Here is a 16,515-nt window from a genome sequence, read left to right on the forward strand (position 1 = left end):
GTATATGACGTATGCCTAGGGCTGTCTATGATTATTTCAGTTAGGTTTGTATTAGCAGGGTGATTCCTGGAGTACTTACGCCTAGTAGTCTTCATGAGTTGGTTATGGTTTGTGCCTGTTTAATATTTGTGGGATTAATTTAATTATTAATTGGGCTTATATTTTCAGTAGATGAAGATTACGAGGATTGATGAATAATGTCGAGGAGAATGTTTCTTATGTGCATCACATTTATTTTTACAAGCGTAGTTTATAACCTTAGTAGTTGATTTATTTTATAATGTGCATATGTGCACAAGTTAGATTATTGTATTAGAAAAAAATTGTGCAAACCTTAGAAGGTTTGAGGACAAAGGTTAATTGAGGACAAAGGCTAATTAAATGGCAAAGTCCAAATATGGATGTGTACTTTATTTTTGGCTGAAAGCCTACTTTTGGAATATATTACAAATACCCACGCGAGGAGAAGCCACTCACGTTGGGGGGGGGGGAAGATTACACCCAGTCTTATGTTGATGGTGATGTTTTTCTTTCTCTTGCCTTATGTTTTGTTATGTGCTATAATTTTCAATTTAATTCAAGTAGTTGTTTTGATATTTGATATAATTTTTGAGTTTTTGATTATTCTCTTCAAGAAGATTAAAGGGTCCCGTGAGAACATTGTAACAACTTCTTCCCTTCTGGAGCATCCAGAGAAGCACTCTCATCTTTGTGGCCATGCTTTAAAGAGCATTTAGACTTATGAGCTTCAGAGGCAATACCTTATTTTGCATAACAGGGGCATCCAACACCACCTTCTTTTGAACTACAACAAGAGAGGGAATATGATAAATACCTCGTCCAATGCAATGAGGCTTTAAGAGAGCAGCCTCCATAGGAATATATACTCACCTTGTAATGGCATCCACTACCACATGTTGATTTGCAGGGTACTCTCTACATGGTATCAGACCCAGGTCTTGCTTCCGCATTTGTCACCACTCCTTGTCCTCAGCAATCTGCACCGCTTCCTCAAAAGTCTTCGGATTCTTCAATTCCACCTTTAGAGAGAGATAACCTGACAGCCCATCAATGAACAAATTCTTCTTGATCATGGCAGGAGGGACTTGTTTCCTAAGAGGAGGAGAGAACACACAAGGTGAGAGGCTGAAAATTCTTCTTCTTCTTCACACAACAAAAGAGGTCTACAAAGAAGATAAAGTGACTAACACACATAATAGAGTATATACAAGCGGTCCATAATGCGAACATGCTAAGTGGAATGGGTAGCTGTGGACTAGTCCATTAGTAAAAATCGGAACTCGTTTTGGGGCCTTTTAGGGTTTAGGAAAAATAGCCCTCAACCAATTAATGGAGGGCCAACGTAACGTTGGAGGAAATAATAAATAGGAGGAAAAAAGAATAAAAGTCATATTCAGATAGAGAACGACGAGTTTGCATTGAATGAAGATATCTTTTTCATTTATTATAATTGATATTGTCATCTTCGGTGTAGGATTTGCAATGCAAAATTTGGTGATTCGAACATCGCCAGCGCGTCCGGAGCGGTCCAAAACCCCCAAAACGACACCAGAAGCGCTGAAAATGAGCATCCAGAGGCCCGAAAAAGGCCGAAAAGGGCCGGCCAGGAAAATTCACTGGGAAAAGCGATTTGGTGTCAGCCTGCTGTCCATGAAAAATGAGGCACAATACATATCATAAAGATCATACCGATCTTGAGACAAATCTATGGCATGTGCATGCAAGCATGTTTATGTGGGTTTAGGGTGTGTGTGTGTGTGTGTGTGTGTGTGTGTGTGTGTGTGTGCATATGCTTAGAGAGAGAGAGTGTGTGTGTGTGTGTGTATACATGTGTGGGTTTAGGTTGTATATATGTGGGTTGAGAGAGAGAGAGAGAGAGAGAGATAGAGAGAGAACGTGTGTATATGTGTAAATTAAGGATGAGTGTGTGTGGCTATGTTGGTTTTAGGAGATGTTTATGTGGGTTTAGGGTGTGTGCGTGTGTGTGTTGGGGGGTGTGTGTGTTTAGGGGGGAGGGGAGCTTACAATGTGTGTGTTTAGGGTGTAGGAGGTGTGTGCTTAGGGTGTAGGGGGTGTGTGTTTAGGGGGGAGGGGATTTTATAGTGTGTGTATTTAGGGTGTGTGTGTGTGCGTGCGCTGCCAAACTGACACCAAATCGCTTTTCCCAGTGAATTTTCCTAGCCGATCCTTTTCGGCCTTTTTCAGGCCTCCGGATGCCCGTTTTCAATGCTTCCCCGGTGTCGTTTCGGGGGTTTTGGACCGCTCCAGACGCACCGGTGATGTCCGAATCACCTGCTGCCAGACTGACACCAAATTGTGTTTTTCGGCGAATCTCTGTAGTTGCATGAACTTGCTTTCATATTTTTGCTGATTTTGGGTGAAGAAAATTTAAAAAAATCATGAATTTCTTACAGGGCCCCAAAATGAGTTCCCTCTTTTCCTAATGCGGTGTAGTCCAACTGTAGAATCTCTGGCGAAGATATGTCAATGCTAGCTACCAAACCCACCAGTGATGTAAATGTCGAGAACGGTCATGCAGGCGCCTCGCGAGTGTCAGATCATGTTGAGCTTGTCATCTTAACACTCCCCCTCAATCTCAACTCCAACTCATGAACTCCAAGCATGCATATCTCAAAATCTACGGAGCTTCTCAGCTCCCAAGGCCTTCGTGAAGATTTCAGCAACCTGATCCTGACTCTCTCCCTGATAAAGTGGTAATGTACCTCAATGTGTTTCATCTGCATATGAAAAACTGGGTTCTTTGTTGCCAACTGTATACTACTAATATTGTCACAATATATGACAACCTTTCTCTCCTGGACCACATGAAATCCCAAATCAGAAGTAGCTTGTGTAACCAAGCTACCTCACATGCTGCCACCCCAACTCCTCTGTACTCGACAAGGCAACTGTGGGCTACTTCTTGCTGCTCCATGTCACATCAGCACTCCCGAATGAAAACATAAATCCACTGGTAGATCTCCTGTCTGAGATGCTACATGCCCAATCTATATCTGTGTACCCATATAGTTCCAATGATACACCTGCTGCATAAAACAATGCATAGTCAACAGTGGCCCTCAAATACCAAAGTCTGCATCGCACACTGTGAAGATGTAGTTTGCGTGGAACCTGCATAAATTGGCTCTCTAAGCCAATAGTGTAACTCAAATCTGGGCTTGCTGATCGTGACATAAATCAAACTCCCCATAATCTTCCTATACATAGTGGGATCCTCCAACACATAACATGCATCCACACTAAGCTTTCCATTTTGATCTAATGGCACCGAGATTGACTTACAATCAACCATCCCCCATACTTGGACAACATGTCCAATACATATTATCTCTGTGGACAACCAAATACCATCAGTTATACGAATGACCTCAGTTCCCAGAAAGTAGCACATATCTCCCAAATCCTTCATCTCAAACTTCCTTTTGAGAAGACTTTTCACATGCTCAATCTAAGTTGTCACCCCCAACAATAAGATCATCTACATAGATGGTGATGATCACAATACCCTTATCAATCATCTAAGTTGTCACCCCCAACAATAAGATCATCTACATAGATGGTGATGATCACAATACCCTTATCAATCACTCTTGCACACATTCAAAGAGTGATGCATCTGCCATATGAAAACCAATAGTGAGACAAGATACTCAGCAATCTTGTCATGCCATGCTCATAGAGCTTACTTCAGCTCATACAAAGCCTTACGAAGCTTACACACATACTCCGGGTGACTTGTATTCTCAAAACCAAGTGGTTGATCCATATACACTACTAATGCAAGTCACCATGCAAGAATGCATTTTTTACATCCATTTGATGTAAAAACCAACCTTCAGCTACTATAGCCACCACAATCACAGCTCTCATAGTTGCCATCTTTGCAACCGGTACAAATGTCTCCTCATAATCAATCCCATGTGTTTGTGCATATCCTTTGGCTACTAATCTAGCCTTGTACCTGCTTATGCTACCAGCTTTCTTGCCTTCAGGTGATGGCACCAAATCCCAAGTCTCATTTCCATACAATGCATCCATCTCCTCATCCATAGCTTTCTCCCAACACACATTTTTAATAGCCTCATCAAAATATGTGGGTTCTACAACCTACACAACTTTTGCCATATAAGCTTAATGACATAACCATCATAAGTCAACCTCTGCACATGGTTTTTGACTCTTCTAGATCATCTCGTAACTTCGCATTCATGGCTTCCATAGCCTTTGTCGCACCAAGTGTCTTTATCGCTAGAATCCCAAGCTTCTCACCGAGTCTGAATAGACGTCTTAAACGCCTTGTATTATGGCCCGAGACCACGTAGAGACACACTTCCACCTTATCATCATCAACAGAAATACTAATTGATGCAAGGGATTCCACAATGCCCTTGATCTTCAAGGCATAATCGTTCACATACATATTTTTCTTCTCCACAACAACAGTATGAAGCTCATTCTTCAATTGAATCTTTTGTGCCTTGGTGTTAGTTTCATACAGCTTCACCAAGGTATCCCATGCCTCCTTAGGTGACTTGGCATCTTGTATATGCCAAATCATAATGTCATGTATGCTAATAGAAAGCCAATACATGACTTTCCTTGCTCCTTGATTCCAATCCTTGAATCCAACACGTTTTTAGATAGTATAGTTGCCATGTAGCTCTGCTCCCACATGAAGAAAGCTCCTCAATCATAGTTTGTTTTTCGGTGCCTCCCGAACAGCTCCTGATAATAAGGGTGTCGTAGCCAACACAAAGTGGGAAGAGTAGATGAATCTCTTACCCTCATATCGTTTCCTGTGCTTCTCTTGCTTTTCGCCGCTCAGCCCTTAGCATGAACCAGCTTTGATACCATGAAAAGACGTAGGGAAGAAGAGAGCTTGAGTTCTTGCAAGCACACACACATTCACACAAACCCTAGAAGAGAACACACAAGGTGAGAGGTTGAAAATTCTTCTTCTTCTTCACACAACAAAAGAGGTCTACCAAGAAGATAAAGTGACAAACACACATAATAGAGTATATACAAGCGGTCCATAATGTGAACACGCTAAGTAGAGTGGGTAGGTGTGGATTAGTGGGTGTAGTCTAGCTATAGAATCTCTAACAAAGATATGTCGGTGCCAGCTACCAAACCCACCAGTGATGTAAATGTTGAACGGTCATGCAGGCACCTCTCATGTTGAGCTTGACATCTCAATAGTCTACAACACAAACTCACTAAAAATAGCAAGCTTGTTTGACCTGCACAAACTGTTGTATTCTCTGCATCGGTACTATACTGCATCCAAACTGTCACACCAGTGATCTCAATTTGCATACATACACCCAATAACACCTGTAAGACCTCTTTGCAGTACACAAGTCTGCACAATCGAATTCCCTTCCTACAGTTCTAAAAATAGAATTTTACAGAGAATCAAAACTTACCTGTGCAGAGTGCACGTGAACGCCTGTGTGAACTATAAAACTTACCTACAGAGTGCTCGTGAACGCCTGTGCAAACTATAAAACAAAGGTCAAGATGCACGCAAAACATGTTTTCGACCGCAAAAGCGTTATCCAAATGACAATATAGTTGCCTTGCAGCTCCTCTCCTCCTCAATCAGAGTTCGTTTGCCCCAATGCCTCCCGAAGAGCTTCCAACAAGGGTGTAGTAGCCACAAAGGAAAAAGAGTAGGTGAAGCTCTTACCCTCGTACTGCTTTCTGTGCTTCTCTTTCTTGCCACTCAGCTTCTTAGCATGAACTAGGCTCTGGTACCATGAAAAGATGTAGGGAGGAAGAGAGCTTGAGCTCTTACAAGCACACACACTCACACAAACCCTAGAAGAGAACAAACAAGATGAGAGCCTGAAAGTTGGTTCTTCTTCTACTTCTCAACAAAAGGGTTCTACCAAAAGATAAGGGAAATACAACATACAAGATGAGAGCCTGAAAGTTAGTTCTTCTTCTACTTCTCAACAAAAGGGTTCTACCAAAAGATAAGGGAAATACAACAAACAAGATGAGAGCCTGAAAGTTGGTTCTTCTTCTACTTCTCAACAAAAGGGTTCTACCAAAAGATAAGGGAAATGCAACATAAGTACTAAAGTACTATGTACATATGGTCCATAATGTGAACATGCTAAGTAAGTGAGCTGGCAAGATAAGTATGCCATAAATCAGTGGTGGACTAATTCCAGATCTATCATGTCAACATCCTACCAAACACGCAAGTGATGTAAGTGGTGGAAACGGTCATCTAGACATATCATAAGTGTCAGCTCATGTTGAGCTTGACATCTCAACATTCCAGATCCATCATCGGGTGGTTGCAGGATCAGGGTGCCCAGTTTTGTCCACTCAGGCACCCTGTAAACAGTTAAAAAACAGGCATTTGTTTACCTTTAGCTAATCTCTCCTAGTAGCTAACGAAGGAGTTTCCTTTCAAGTTATTTTGTTGGAACATCACATGCAAAGTTGGGAATATAGTTGCATAATATGATTAAGCATTAGATAGTTAAAAGTCCTCATTTCCTTAGGTACAAAGTCAATGTATACACCCTGTCCTCCCAAATTTGGACTGATTCCATAAAATGCTAATATCTTTTACATATAAACTCATATGAGATTCCCACTTTGGACCTAAGATCTTCACATATTTTAGAGCTTAACTTGATTTTTTGAGAAAAGTTCAAGCTATTTGTCTATTTTCTTTAAATATTTCAAGGTCTTTAAAGTGTTATAATATATGCCACTTTTTGTACCCACAATAACAACCACTTAAAAAGCTCAATCTTGTAGATCAAAAAGAGTGGTAGGTAGTGAGGCATTAGTCGAATGTGGTGGTTAGTTAAAATTACAAATCCAATGGTTAGATTTTTAATGATCTCATTTCCAAAATTCTTCCAAGCTGTCAGAAGGCTTGTAAATATTAATAATCTAATTAGTAAAATTACATTTTTGATGTAAATCATCTAAAAACTATAGGAACTAGTGTACTTGTTATGGTGCATCTATGGAAAAAAAATTAGATCAATTTAAGTATGAAAATATTATTTTTAATCATTTTATTATATTTTTAATTAATTTTGATTAATTAGACTAATTTATATTAATTTAAGTTATATTGTATTAATTTAAGTGCATGTGTATTTCCATTAGTTTCTTGATCTCATTTGAAGTACCTTGCCCTCCCAAATTTTCTCTCCGATCATTCTCCCAGTCCAGCATAAACTGGACAAAATTGGACACCCTGATCTTGCAACAACCCCATCCCGTGTGTCCAATTTGCATATAAGAGGGGCTTTATATAGCGATCCAACCATGTGACTCTTGGGATACCCATGTGACTATTGGGCTCCCATAACCTCCACAAGATCCTAACTCCCCACTAGCCCTCTTGTAACAACGTCTTAATATGACATCTTTTAATGACAAAATCCCATAACTCATTAGCCTAAGCTAATGCTCGTAATGCTAGAGGGGGGTGTTCACACCCAAGCTAATGCCAAAATGCTAGGGAGTCAAACATTACTTATTTACAGACAGAGTGACAGGTAGTGCATGTCACTCTGTCTATAAATAACTAATCTCTGACACAGAATGCAAATCTGTCAACTATCAATGCCCACTAAATGAAACCAAAACGGTTGTGCCAGTAGATCACTGATGACAATGGAAACCTGTAAAGTGTATGAAAATTTACAATGTGCAGAGTGTGGAAATAATACTTACCAGGAATGCAAAAATCAATGATAATGTTAACAAGGCTATTGATGACAATGGAAATCTACAAAGTGTATGAAAAATTGCAATGTACAGTGTGGGAATAATACTTACCAAGAATGCAAAAATTGATGATAATGTTAACGAGGCTATTAAAGATAAACTCAAAGATATAATGTCGAAGATGTTAACGAGGCTATTGAAGATGATAATGTTAACAAGGATATTGAAAATAAACTCGAAGAGACAATGTCGAAGATGACAATGGCTTTATCTGCACAGTAAATACAATTGGTACTGATGTGTAAAATCCCAAAATTGAGCAAAATAGTTTAAATTGACACTCCCTCTAGATGCTTACAGAAACCTTACAGCATGCAAACAAGCCTCAAACTTCATCTTTTGAGTGTGATGCATGAATCTTGTAGAGAAACTATATCAAAATCTAAATTCATTTCCTATGAGCACCCACTTTGGCACATAAACACTTAGCAAAAACTTTGTTTCACTTACTATTAGTCTTCACATATTGCATTGCCCACACATATTACATAGGGAAAGTTGAAATTCACGCACAAGGAAAAATAAACTCACAAAAAATGGTGACTAAAAGTGAAAAATGTACAAACCTAAGTTATAAGAAAAAATCATAATGACAAAAAAGTATGGTAACTAAAACAAAAAACATAAGAGTTTTTTTTCTCATACCAACAAGGAAAGATTTCCAAATTAGAGAGAACATAGTTTGGCATTAAAGTGCATTAATGCTACCACCCTAATACTATTTTGTTAACCTAACACGACATAAAAATGTTTTTTTAGGGGTTAAAAAAGCCTTTTTTTTCCTGTGATTATTTCACCAATACATATTTCCTTTTAAGTTTTGTAACATGCATTATTAAAAAGATGCACATAAAAAATTTGGATGAAAAAAAAAGGCTCAATAAGGCATCATGTTTCCTCTCAACAAATGAAGGGGTGCCATATAGCTTTTATCTATCTTTCACCCCCATCCCTTTCTTCCACCTCTATTTTTTATAAAAACCTAGCATCCATTGCCTACAAAAAATCTAGATGCTATATTAAAATATTTTCTTAAACCATTACTATCAGAGTAACTTGTGACAAATGCTGGAGGACTTGTATTTACTAAATCTTAAATCATTCCTATCAGAGTAAACAAATGCTGGGGAGGACTTGTATTTACTAAAGCTAGTGGAGTTGTATTAACTAATAGTAAGTAAAAGAGCTAGTGGACTTGTATTAACTATCATTGTAAACAAAAGCTAGTGGACTTCTATTTACTAAAACTCATTTGGGTCCAAATGAAAATCAGTAAACATGTACATGTTAGTATATGCAATAGTCAAAGATATAAACCTTCCAAATCTATATTTTTTATGGATTTGGTAGTCACCTTTCCAAAATAATGGCTTACACATAGAATGTAAACACTAAAAAACCATATACATTGGAAAGAGAAACCTAAACTACCTTCAACTTTACTCACCTCCAAGTAAAGCAGGAATACTTCACAACCGTAATATAACTAGAAGTTTACCCAACAAGGTTTGCACAACAGCTTGCATCTCTAAAATTGAACCAAGAAATTTACTAGGTGTAAACGTGATTCCCTAATTGTATCATTGTACCATAGTACTTCCCACAAGATTCCATGTGCATGTTCCACCTAGCTACATCCTAAAGTGCTACTAGAACCTCCATATTTTTAGTCCATTAGGGATTGAAAAAAAGCTACTACCATATTTAGTATGAAGAGATGAATCATAGAAGTCAAATTGAGGGTATTAGTCGCAAAAAATAATTATTGGCATAGAGGCCACTATTTGTGTAGCACATTGGGAAATTTATGTTATGAAACTTATCACAACACCAAATCCTCCAAAGTCTAGGGCAAAAGAGAACCCTTGAAGCATCTAAGATTGATTTTAATTCAAGGGATTTAAAAAAATAAATATTTCCTATATACCTCTCCTTCCTCCAAGCCTTTTTTTACCCTCCTTTAGGTCTTGTTTTGTTACCAAGAATGTAGGTTATCTAGTTTTGCATAATTCTTTTACTAGAAATCAAATCTAACCATATTATAGTTTTATGATGTAGTTCAAAGCATAAGAAATAGGATGAAGAAGATAGTATATGAAATTTCATCATAATGGCATGGAAAAACTTTTTAGAAAATAGCCACTTAATGGGGCGTAAAAGTATCCCTGCACACTTTTATGTCTAGTAACCAAACTAGTAATAATTAGCTTTTATGTCTACTTACCAAACTAGTGCTAATTAGTTTTTACTTCATGGATATTCCCTCTCAGCAATGTGATGACATTAATGAAATCATGAAATACTTCTCAGTCATTTGAATGAAAATTTAAACCTTAACGTAGCAAAGCAAGTCATACCTTATTTATTTGTCTTTACAATTACAAAATAGTATCCTACCCATGTTTCTTAATCAAGTGTTAAAATAGTTCTAGTGAATGCTTCAAATTGATTGGATTTAGTTCTCTTAAGATAGAAGCGTTTAAAACACCCAAATCAAACAAGAGAATAAGGTCCACCTAGAAACCTTATAGGTTAAAAGAAGCCCATTTTGGATGAGAGTACATCCCTTACAAAGACGATGGATCTAAATCTATATCTTTTGTTTGATGGTTTTCTTTATTTATTTCCTATTCTAATAAGAGCTTTTACTAAATTTCATAACCCTTCTTTTTTTATCGTAATTTTTGTGGGGTTGGTGAGTTAGAGTTCCTTTGGTATTACAATGAATAAAATAAGACCATATACTTAAAAGAAATGAGCATTATATATTACTCTTTAATTCAAAAAAGTTATGAAAGTTTATCATTACAAAAGGATTTGGAGATTAAAAAAATGCCCACATTGCCAAACCAACAAGTAATTACTTGAAAAAGAATTAAAGGCCTCAAGGAAAATCCTTTAAACATGCCCTTGGGAGTCGTGGAGTTTGCCATAGAGATAGAAGGTTTGTAGTGTGTGCATTAACATTTTTTAGGTTAATGATTACATTATCCTTTTTGAGATTGATGAAAATTCTCATTCTTCTTCGACACTATCACTATGTGAGATACCCATAGTGAATGACCTTCTATAGTGTGTTTTGAGGTTAATGATGAAAACTCTAATCTTGCCATTCTTCTTCTACACTATCCCTATGGAAAATACCCATAGTGATAATGCTACTTTATAGTGCTTCATTTACCTTTTTGAGGTGAACGGTTGCATTAACCTTTTTGAGATTAATGAATGCATTAAACTTTTCAACGATAACAATGCAAATTTTTATCTTCCCATTCTTCTTAGGCACTATTAGTATTGGAGAGATTCCATTCTACATATTCTATCTCTTACAGAATTGACGAGTATGTCAATTTCTTACTTGACCATTTGGGAGTATTTGGGATTCATAGAATAGGCCTTGTGCCTTGAGAGATTGCTCCTTCTATGATGGGAATGGTATGCTTGACTACTTCTTAAGAGGTGCACCCTTTGTATCTATGTACTTCTAAGAGAACCAATCTTCTTGAAACTATGTAAGTAGATCGATGAGAATGGAATGCTTAACTACTTAGAAGGTACACCCTTCATGTCTATGTACTTCTAAGCTAACCAAATCTCTTGGAACTATGTACACCCTTCATGTATGTGTACCTCTAAGTGAACCAATCTTCTTGGAACTATGTAAGTAGATCGAAGATATCTTTTTTTGAGATATTTTCTTCCACATGAGTTAAAAGTTATGTACACTAGATTTAGGTAGGGGCCTAGCAAGATTAACCTCCACCTTAACCTCTGCTGACCCAAGAATCTCCATGCTTACCATTAGGGAACTATGTAAGTAGATCAATGGAAATGGTATTCTTAGAACGTACAACCTTTATGTCTGTGCTTCTAAGCGAACCAAATCTTCTTGAAACTATGTACACCCTTTATGTATGTGTAATTCTAAGTGAACCAATCTTCTTGGAACTATGCAAGTAGATCGACGAGATCTTTTTTTTTTATATTTTTCTTCCACAAGAGCTAAAAATCATGTACACTAGATTTAGGTAGGGACCTAGCAAGATTATCCTCCTCCTTGACGTCTGCTGACCCAAGAATTTCCACACTTACCATTAGGGATCTTTTTAGCTTTAGGAGAAGCGATCTCCCACAATCATACGTTTTGAAGTGCCCACTTTTCTAAGACCTTTCTTAGTATCTTCTTCCAAAGTACACTTGACTTCTCTCTCTACTTTAACAAGCCTTTATTCCTATACAACAAGAGAGCTTCGTGATTTATGTAGAGTAGCTCAAGGGCTCTTCCATTTCACTAGTTTCATTGGAATCTAGGTATCAATATCTTTGGCATATCATAGCCAATGCTCTTCCTTCCCACCCTTGAAGAGGTACAAGTCATCTATTCTAATCACTTATATCCCATTTTCCTTCAAACTTGATACATTGTTTCCATACTTATTACTTAGCATGTAAACAAAAGCAATCTCCTTGTCATCCAAAGTTACATAACCTATGTATGCGTATCCTTGTAGGAAGAATATCTATGCTAGCAAGGATATGCATCCAATTCTCAAAGTCTTCCAACTTTGGAAGTGGAGCAAACTTTAAGCTATCATATTCTTCAACCTCTTGTGGCATGTGACGCACGTGTTCAATTCATAGTCGTTCTAGTGGTGTCCTCTAGGCCAAAATGATCTTTGCTCATGGGATGAGTCTTCATGTTCACACATTTACTTTCAATATTGGTCCCTTTTCTATATGTAAATGTGATCTATGTCCTAGTCATGTACTAATATGGCTTCTCTCTTATAGGGTCTACCTACGGTGGAGTCACAAGAACTTGGATGTTGTACGAAGCTCATCACCAAAATTGAGTGTTGAAAGCTTAGGCCAAAAGTTTTAATTTTGAGATCCCACAAAAGCCCCATGGCCTTTGTGGTAGCCACATCAATTCACAATTAGACCAGTATCAATGTTGGCTATCCCCATTTCTCCTAGCATTACTTGGTGTGATGATGTTGACCCCAATACGCCCATCCAAGGTGGTCATGGCTTGTAAGACTTTATACGTCACGAGTAGTCCCATATCGTCACTCTCAAAGTAGTGACCCAATTTGTTTATCCACATGTTAAGAAGTGTCTTGGATATCTTCTTCCTCATCGGCATTTACTCTTTGTAACAAACACAGTCCTTTTACATAGATTGGTCTGATTGATATTGCAAGACTTCTCTTGATGCTACTGTGACTCGAACTTTCTTTCTTTTTCTCTTGATAGTAATCTAATCTATGGCCAAATATGCTTGATTTTGGCCTACTATAACCATGGTCGTCTCAAGATAAGAACAAAAATTTTCCTCCTTCAAAACGATGAAGATTGTTTAGAAGTCGCATCCTACTATCTAAACGTCCAACCCTGGGACTTAACTCTCCTTCGGTACACAATCTTGATGGAAAATAGAGCCAATTTCATCTCCACTATTCGTAGTTCCCTTTGGGTGGTGTCCAAGAGAATGTTCACTGATGATCCACCATCTAAGACCACTCCTTTGATGGTTCTTTACTACTTCTAGAATCACCGCAACCCAATCCATGGCTGGTCCGACCTTGAAGGTTCGTCTATCACCTTTTCCTCATGGATAATCTTCTCCATACCTACTAATTTTGGGATCACCTATGTTCAGTAATTTGGAACTAAGTACACCAACTAATCCAATGTATTCAATTTTAACTTCTTCAAATCTCCCCATCGTTCTCACTAAGAGGGAGGCCTTCTTTCCGAGTTTCTTGGAGTCTTCATATTTCTTTTCTCCGTGTATCTTATCATTTGTTGGCACAATCATGCCTACTAATACTTCTATACTAGCTACCTCATTGAAAATTACATGCCACCATTCACTCAATCCAAGGTGCTCTTCATACAAGTGGCCAAATATTGTTAAGTAGGACCCATTTCAAAAACAATGTTCAACCTCTTTTAAAGACAAGCAATTAAAGGAGCACAAAATCCAAGGTGACATCTTGTCAACTGTAAACGTGTAGTTTGCTCCATAGCCTTACAGACCTCCAATTAGAACTTTGAATTTACCAAATCGTTCATTGAAAAAGAGGTGGAAATGATCACAAATGAGGATTTTCAATTTCAATTTTAAAAAAAGGCTCATTTACCGTCTCAACAAAACAACAACAACTACTAACCCTCCACCCCAATGCTTCTAGAAGAAGCCTAAGATTTCGAGGATCGCAACATTCGTGGTTGAATTAGCCAAAATGGGCATGCATTAAAAAACTGACTAGAAAGCATGCTTAGACCTAAGCGCATCTTGTTATTAATAAACTAGCCTTAACATTTGCAACTGCGGGGCACGACACGCGCCACAATGCCTAATGTAACTTCCAACCCCGAAAAAAGTGCATGTGCAAGTAGAGAGGGGCCCAAACTTCCTCTTTTAGTACTTCAAATAAAGAGCAATTATGACGCCATCAGCTGAAAATATGCTAGCACATATGCAGATAAATTTGACATTCATATGTCGCACGTTTCATTCAACATGAGAACTAGACACGCTAGCTATGCTCTTTGCTTGGATGGAACAAATTATGTGGCATCATCCTACACACTTTGGTAGCACACTCAAGCCACCCTTTACAGCTCAGGAAACATGACACCTCAACATGCAACCATTAACCTACTTTCCCATTGGAAACAACCACCTCACACTAAATAATGCAGAAAAACGTAGGCCTTTTGGTCTGTAATGATGTAAATACTATAGCACTTCCTTCCTATGCATTCGACTACTTATGATGACTGTTTGCATGTAGATAACACTCACTATAATACTACCACATATTTTCAGGGTTCTTATCTTACAACGGCCTATGTCATCTGCGGTATCTCTACTTCTGTACATCTAACTGCTGGATTGGGTGATCTTATCATATATTGATGGCATAATGATAAATTTGAAGGTTCTCAACCCCCAGATTCTTGAAGTTGCTATCCCTCCGTCTTTTGAGAAATTTGCCCCAGTTGATAGGCTTGTATCTAGGTGGGTTCTGCTCATCCGTAAGCTCAGGGATAGGAGACACATTCACCCAATGGGCAGGGTTTAAGAACAGAGGGAATGAATATCTGTCTGTGTTCTCATTCACCACAACCCTATGCTCCACGCTTTGATACTTATCATTGCTATATACCTATTACCACAAACCAGCACAAAGAACAAATGAGAGCTAAGTTAACTGCACTAGCTGATAAAACCACTCACATGATAGGATTGGACAAGTACTGACCTGTATCAGATCCCCCACATTGACAACTGGGGCTGCTGGGTCAGGTTTTACGCCGATCCATTCTCCATCTTTCCTTCTCACTTGTAACCCTCCAACTTCATCTTGTAAGAGGATCGTTAAAGCTCCTGCATCTTTGTGCCTGCTTACACCCAAGGCAAGCTCGGGAGCAGGACACACAGGGTAATGATTCAGCCTCAGAAAAGTTGTTCCAGACACAAATTGCTCATGGAGCTGGTGGGGTGGAAGTCCCAGGCTTTGTGATATAAGCTCCAGAAGAGTGAATGCAAGCTTCTCTGCTCCATGTGTGTATTCTTCACACACTTCCCTGAAGAAAGCCATGACGACAATGATGTAATGATCTTACAAGGAAGTCACATACTATTGGGTGGGATGTACCTTAGTGAAATCAACAGAGGGTTAACTTTAGGTTAGACAGTACTAAATAGAGAGACAGTACCTTAGATTAGGTAGGTTGGAAGGCCACTGGTTGTGTACCACGCGAGTCTGGTGATCATCCCCCTCAAAGTCTGCGGGGAGCTCGAGAGATCCTGAGACGGCGATGTCGAACACCTCCTTCCAGTCGCGAACGTTCTTGGTGAGCTCGCCATCGTTGTAGCCCAGCGCGTTATCCGCTGTCCGCTTCACCTGCAGCTTCTCCTGCAAGGGGAGCTCGAAGAAGGCCTTGGCCCCTTCTTTGAGCCTCTGGACTAGAGCCTGCGGGATGCCATGGTTGATCACCTGGAAGAATCCCCACTCCTCGCAGGCCCTCCCTACCTCTGCTACCAGAGCTTCTCTAGCCTCCGGCGATCCCTGCTGCTGCACCAGGGGCGATAAGTCGATGACAGGGATGTGATCCGTGCAGTGCAGATAGGAATCGTGAGGGTGAGAAGGCCTGTGCTCCGGGGACAGCACGAAAGCACCGTCGATTTTAGGGTTAGGGTCGGAGTTGAGGTTTCCATCTTCGCGTTGATTCTCTATCCCCATTGCTTTATAAACTCGTTTCTCTCAGTAGCTTAAGACTTCAATTTTAAGACCTGATGATTCTAGCTACCCTTAGGTCTCCATTTTATGGGTTTGTATTAAGCAACAAGATGACCAACTTCTCACTTTGTGTCCACATTCATGCACCTTTCAACAAGACCAACTTGTGATGACCATAACCTCCTCACTTTGTGTATAGATTCATGCACCTCACAACACAAGCCTTCAAACTTTACATCGAGAGGCAACATCAGCCCCAAAGAGACGAACGAGTGGCCCACTCTCAGGCCACAAAAGCACCAACAATGTTCAAAATGTATGCAATGTTAGTTTTATATTACTATCCAATTATAACTATCCCTCCATCAATTTAATTTGAGACACATTTTGAGCAAGCTCCTTATGGCCCAAGTCTACACATGGCTAGCTAAATCTCATCCTCAAGTTG

At 39.0% G+C, this 16,515-nt stretch overlaps 1 protein-coding gene across 1 annotated transcript; it reads right to left on the reverse strand.

Annotated features, from left to right (window-relative positions):
- Positions 1-14,298: 14,298 nt before the first annotated feature.
- On the reverse strand, positions 14,299-16,123 carry LOC147627891 (flavonol synthase/flavanone 3-hydroxylase-like). Its single transcript, XM_086814863.1, has 3 exons — positions 15,544-16,123; positions 15,087-15,411; positions 14,299-14,990 (listed from the first exon to the last, which is right to left on the reverse strand). The coding sequence occupies exons 1-3, from the start codon at positions 16,068-16,070 to the stop codon at positions 14,730-14,732; spliced, it is 1,113 nt and encodes a 370-aa protein (XP_086670989.1). The 5' UTR covers positions 16,071-16,123; the 3' UTR covers positions 14,299-14,729.
- Positions 16,124-16,515: the final 392 nt, after the last annotated feature.

The sequence above is a fragment of the Cibotium barometz genome, chromosome 20, assembly GCF_041138505.1.
Source record: "Cibotium barometz isolate CiBa-2024 chromosome 20, ASM4113850v1, whole genome shotgun sequence".
Lineage (NCBI taxonomy): Eukaryota > Viridiplantae > Streptophyta > Polypodiopsida > Cyatheales > Cibotiaceae > Cibotium > Cibotium barometz.

Coding starts and splice junctions, on each gene's coding strand:
- LOC147627891 (XM_086814863.1), bottom strand. CDS start 16,070: ATGGGGATAGAGAATCAACGCGAAGATGGAAACCTCAACTCCGACCCT. Junction 15,412..15,543: donor TCCAACCTACCTAATCTAAG/GTACTGTCTCTC, acceptor GGCTTTCTTCAG/GGAAGTGTGTGAAGAATACA. Junction 14,991..15,086: donor ATGTGGGGGATCTGATACAG/GTCAGTACTTGT, acceptor TTGTGGTAATAG/GTATATAGCAATGATAAGTA.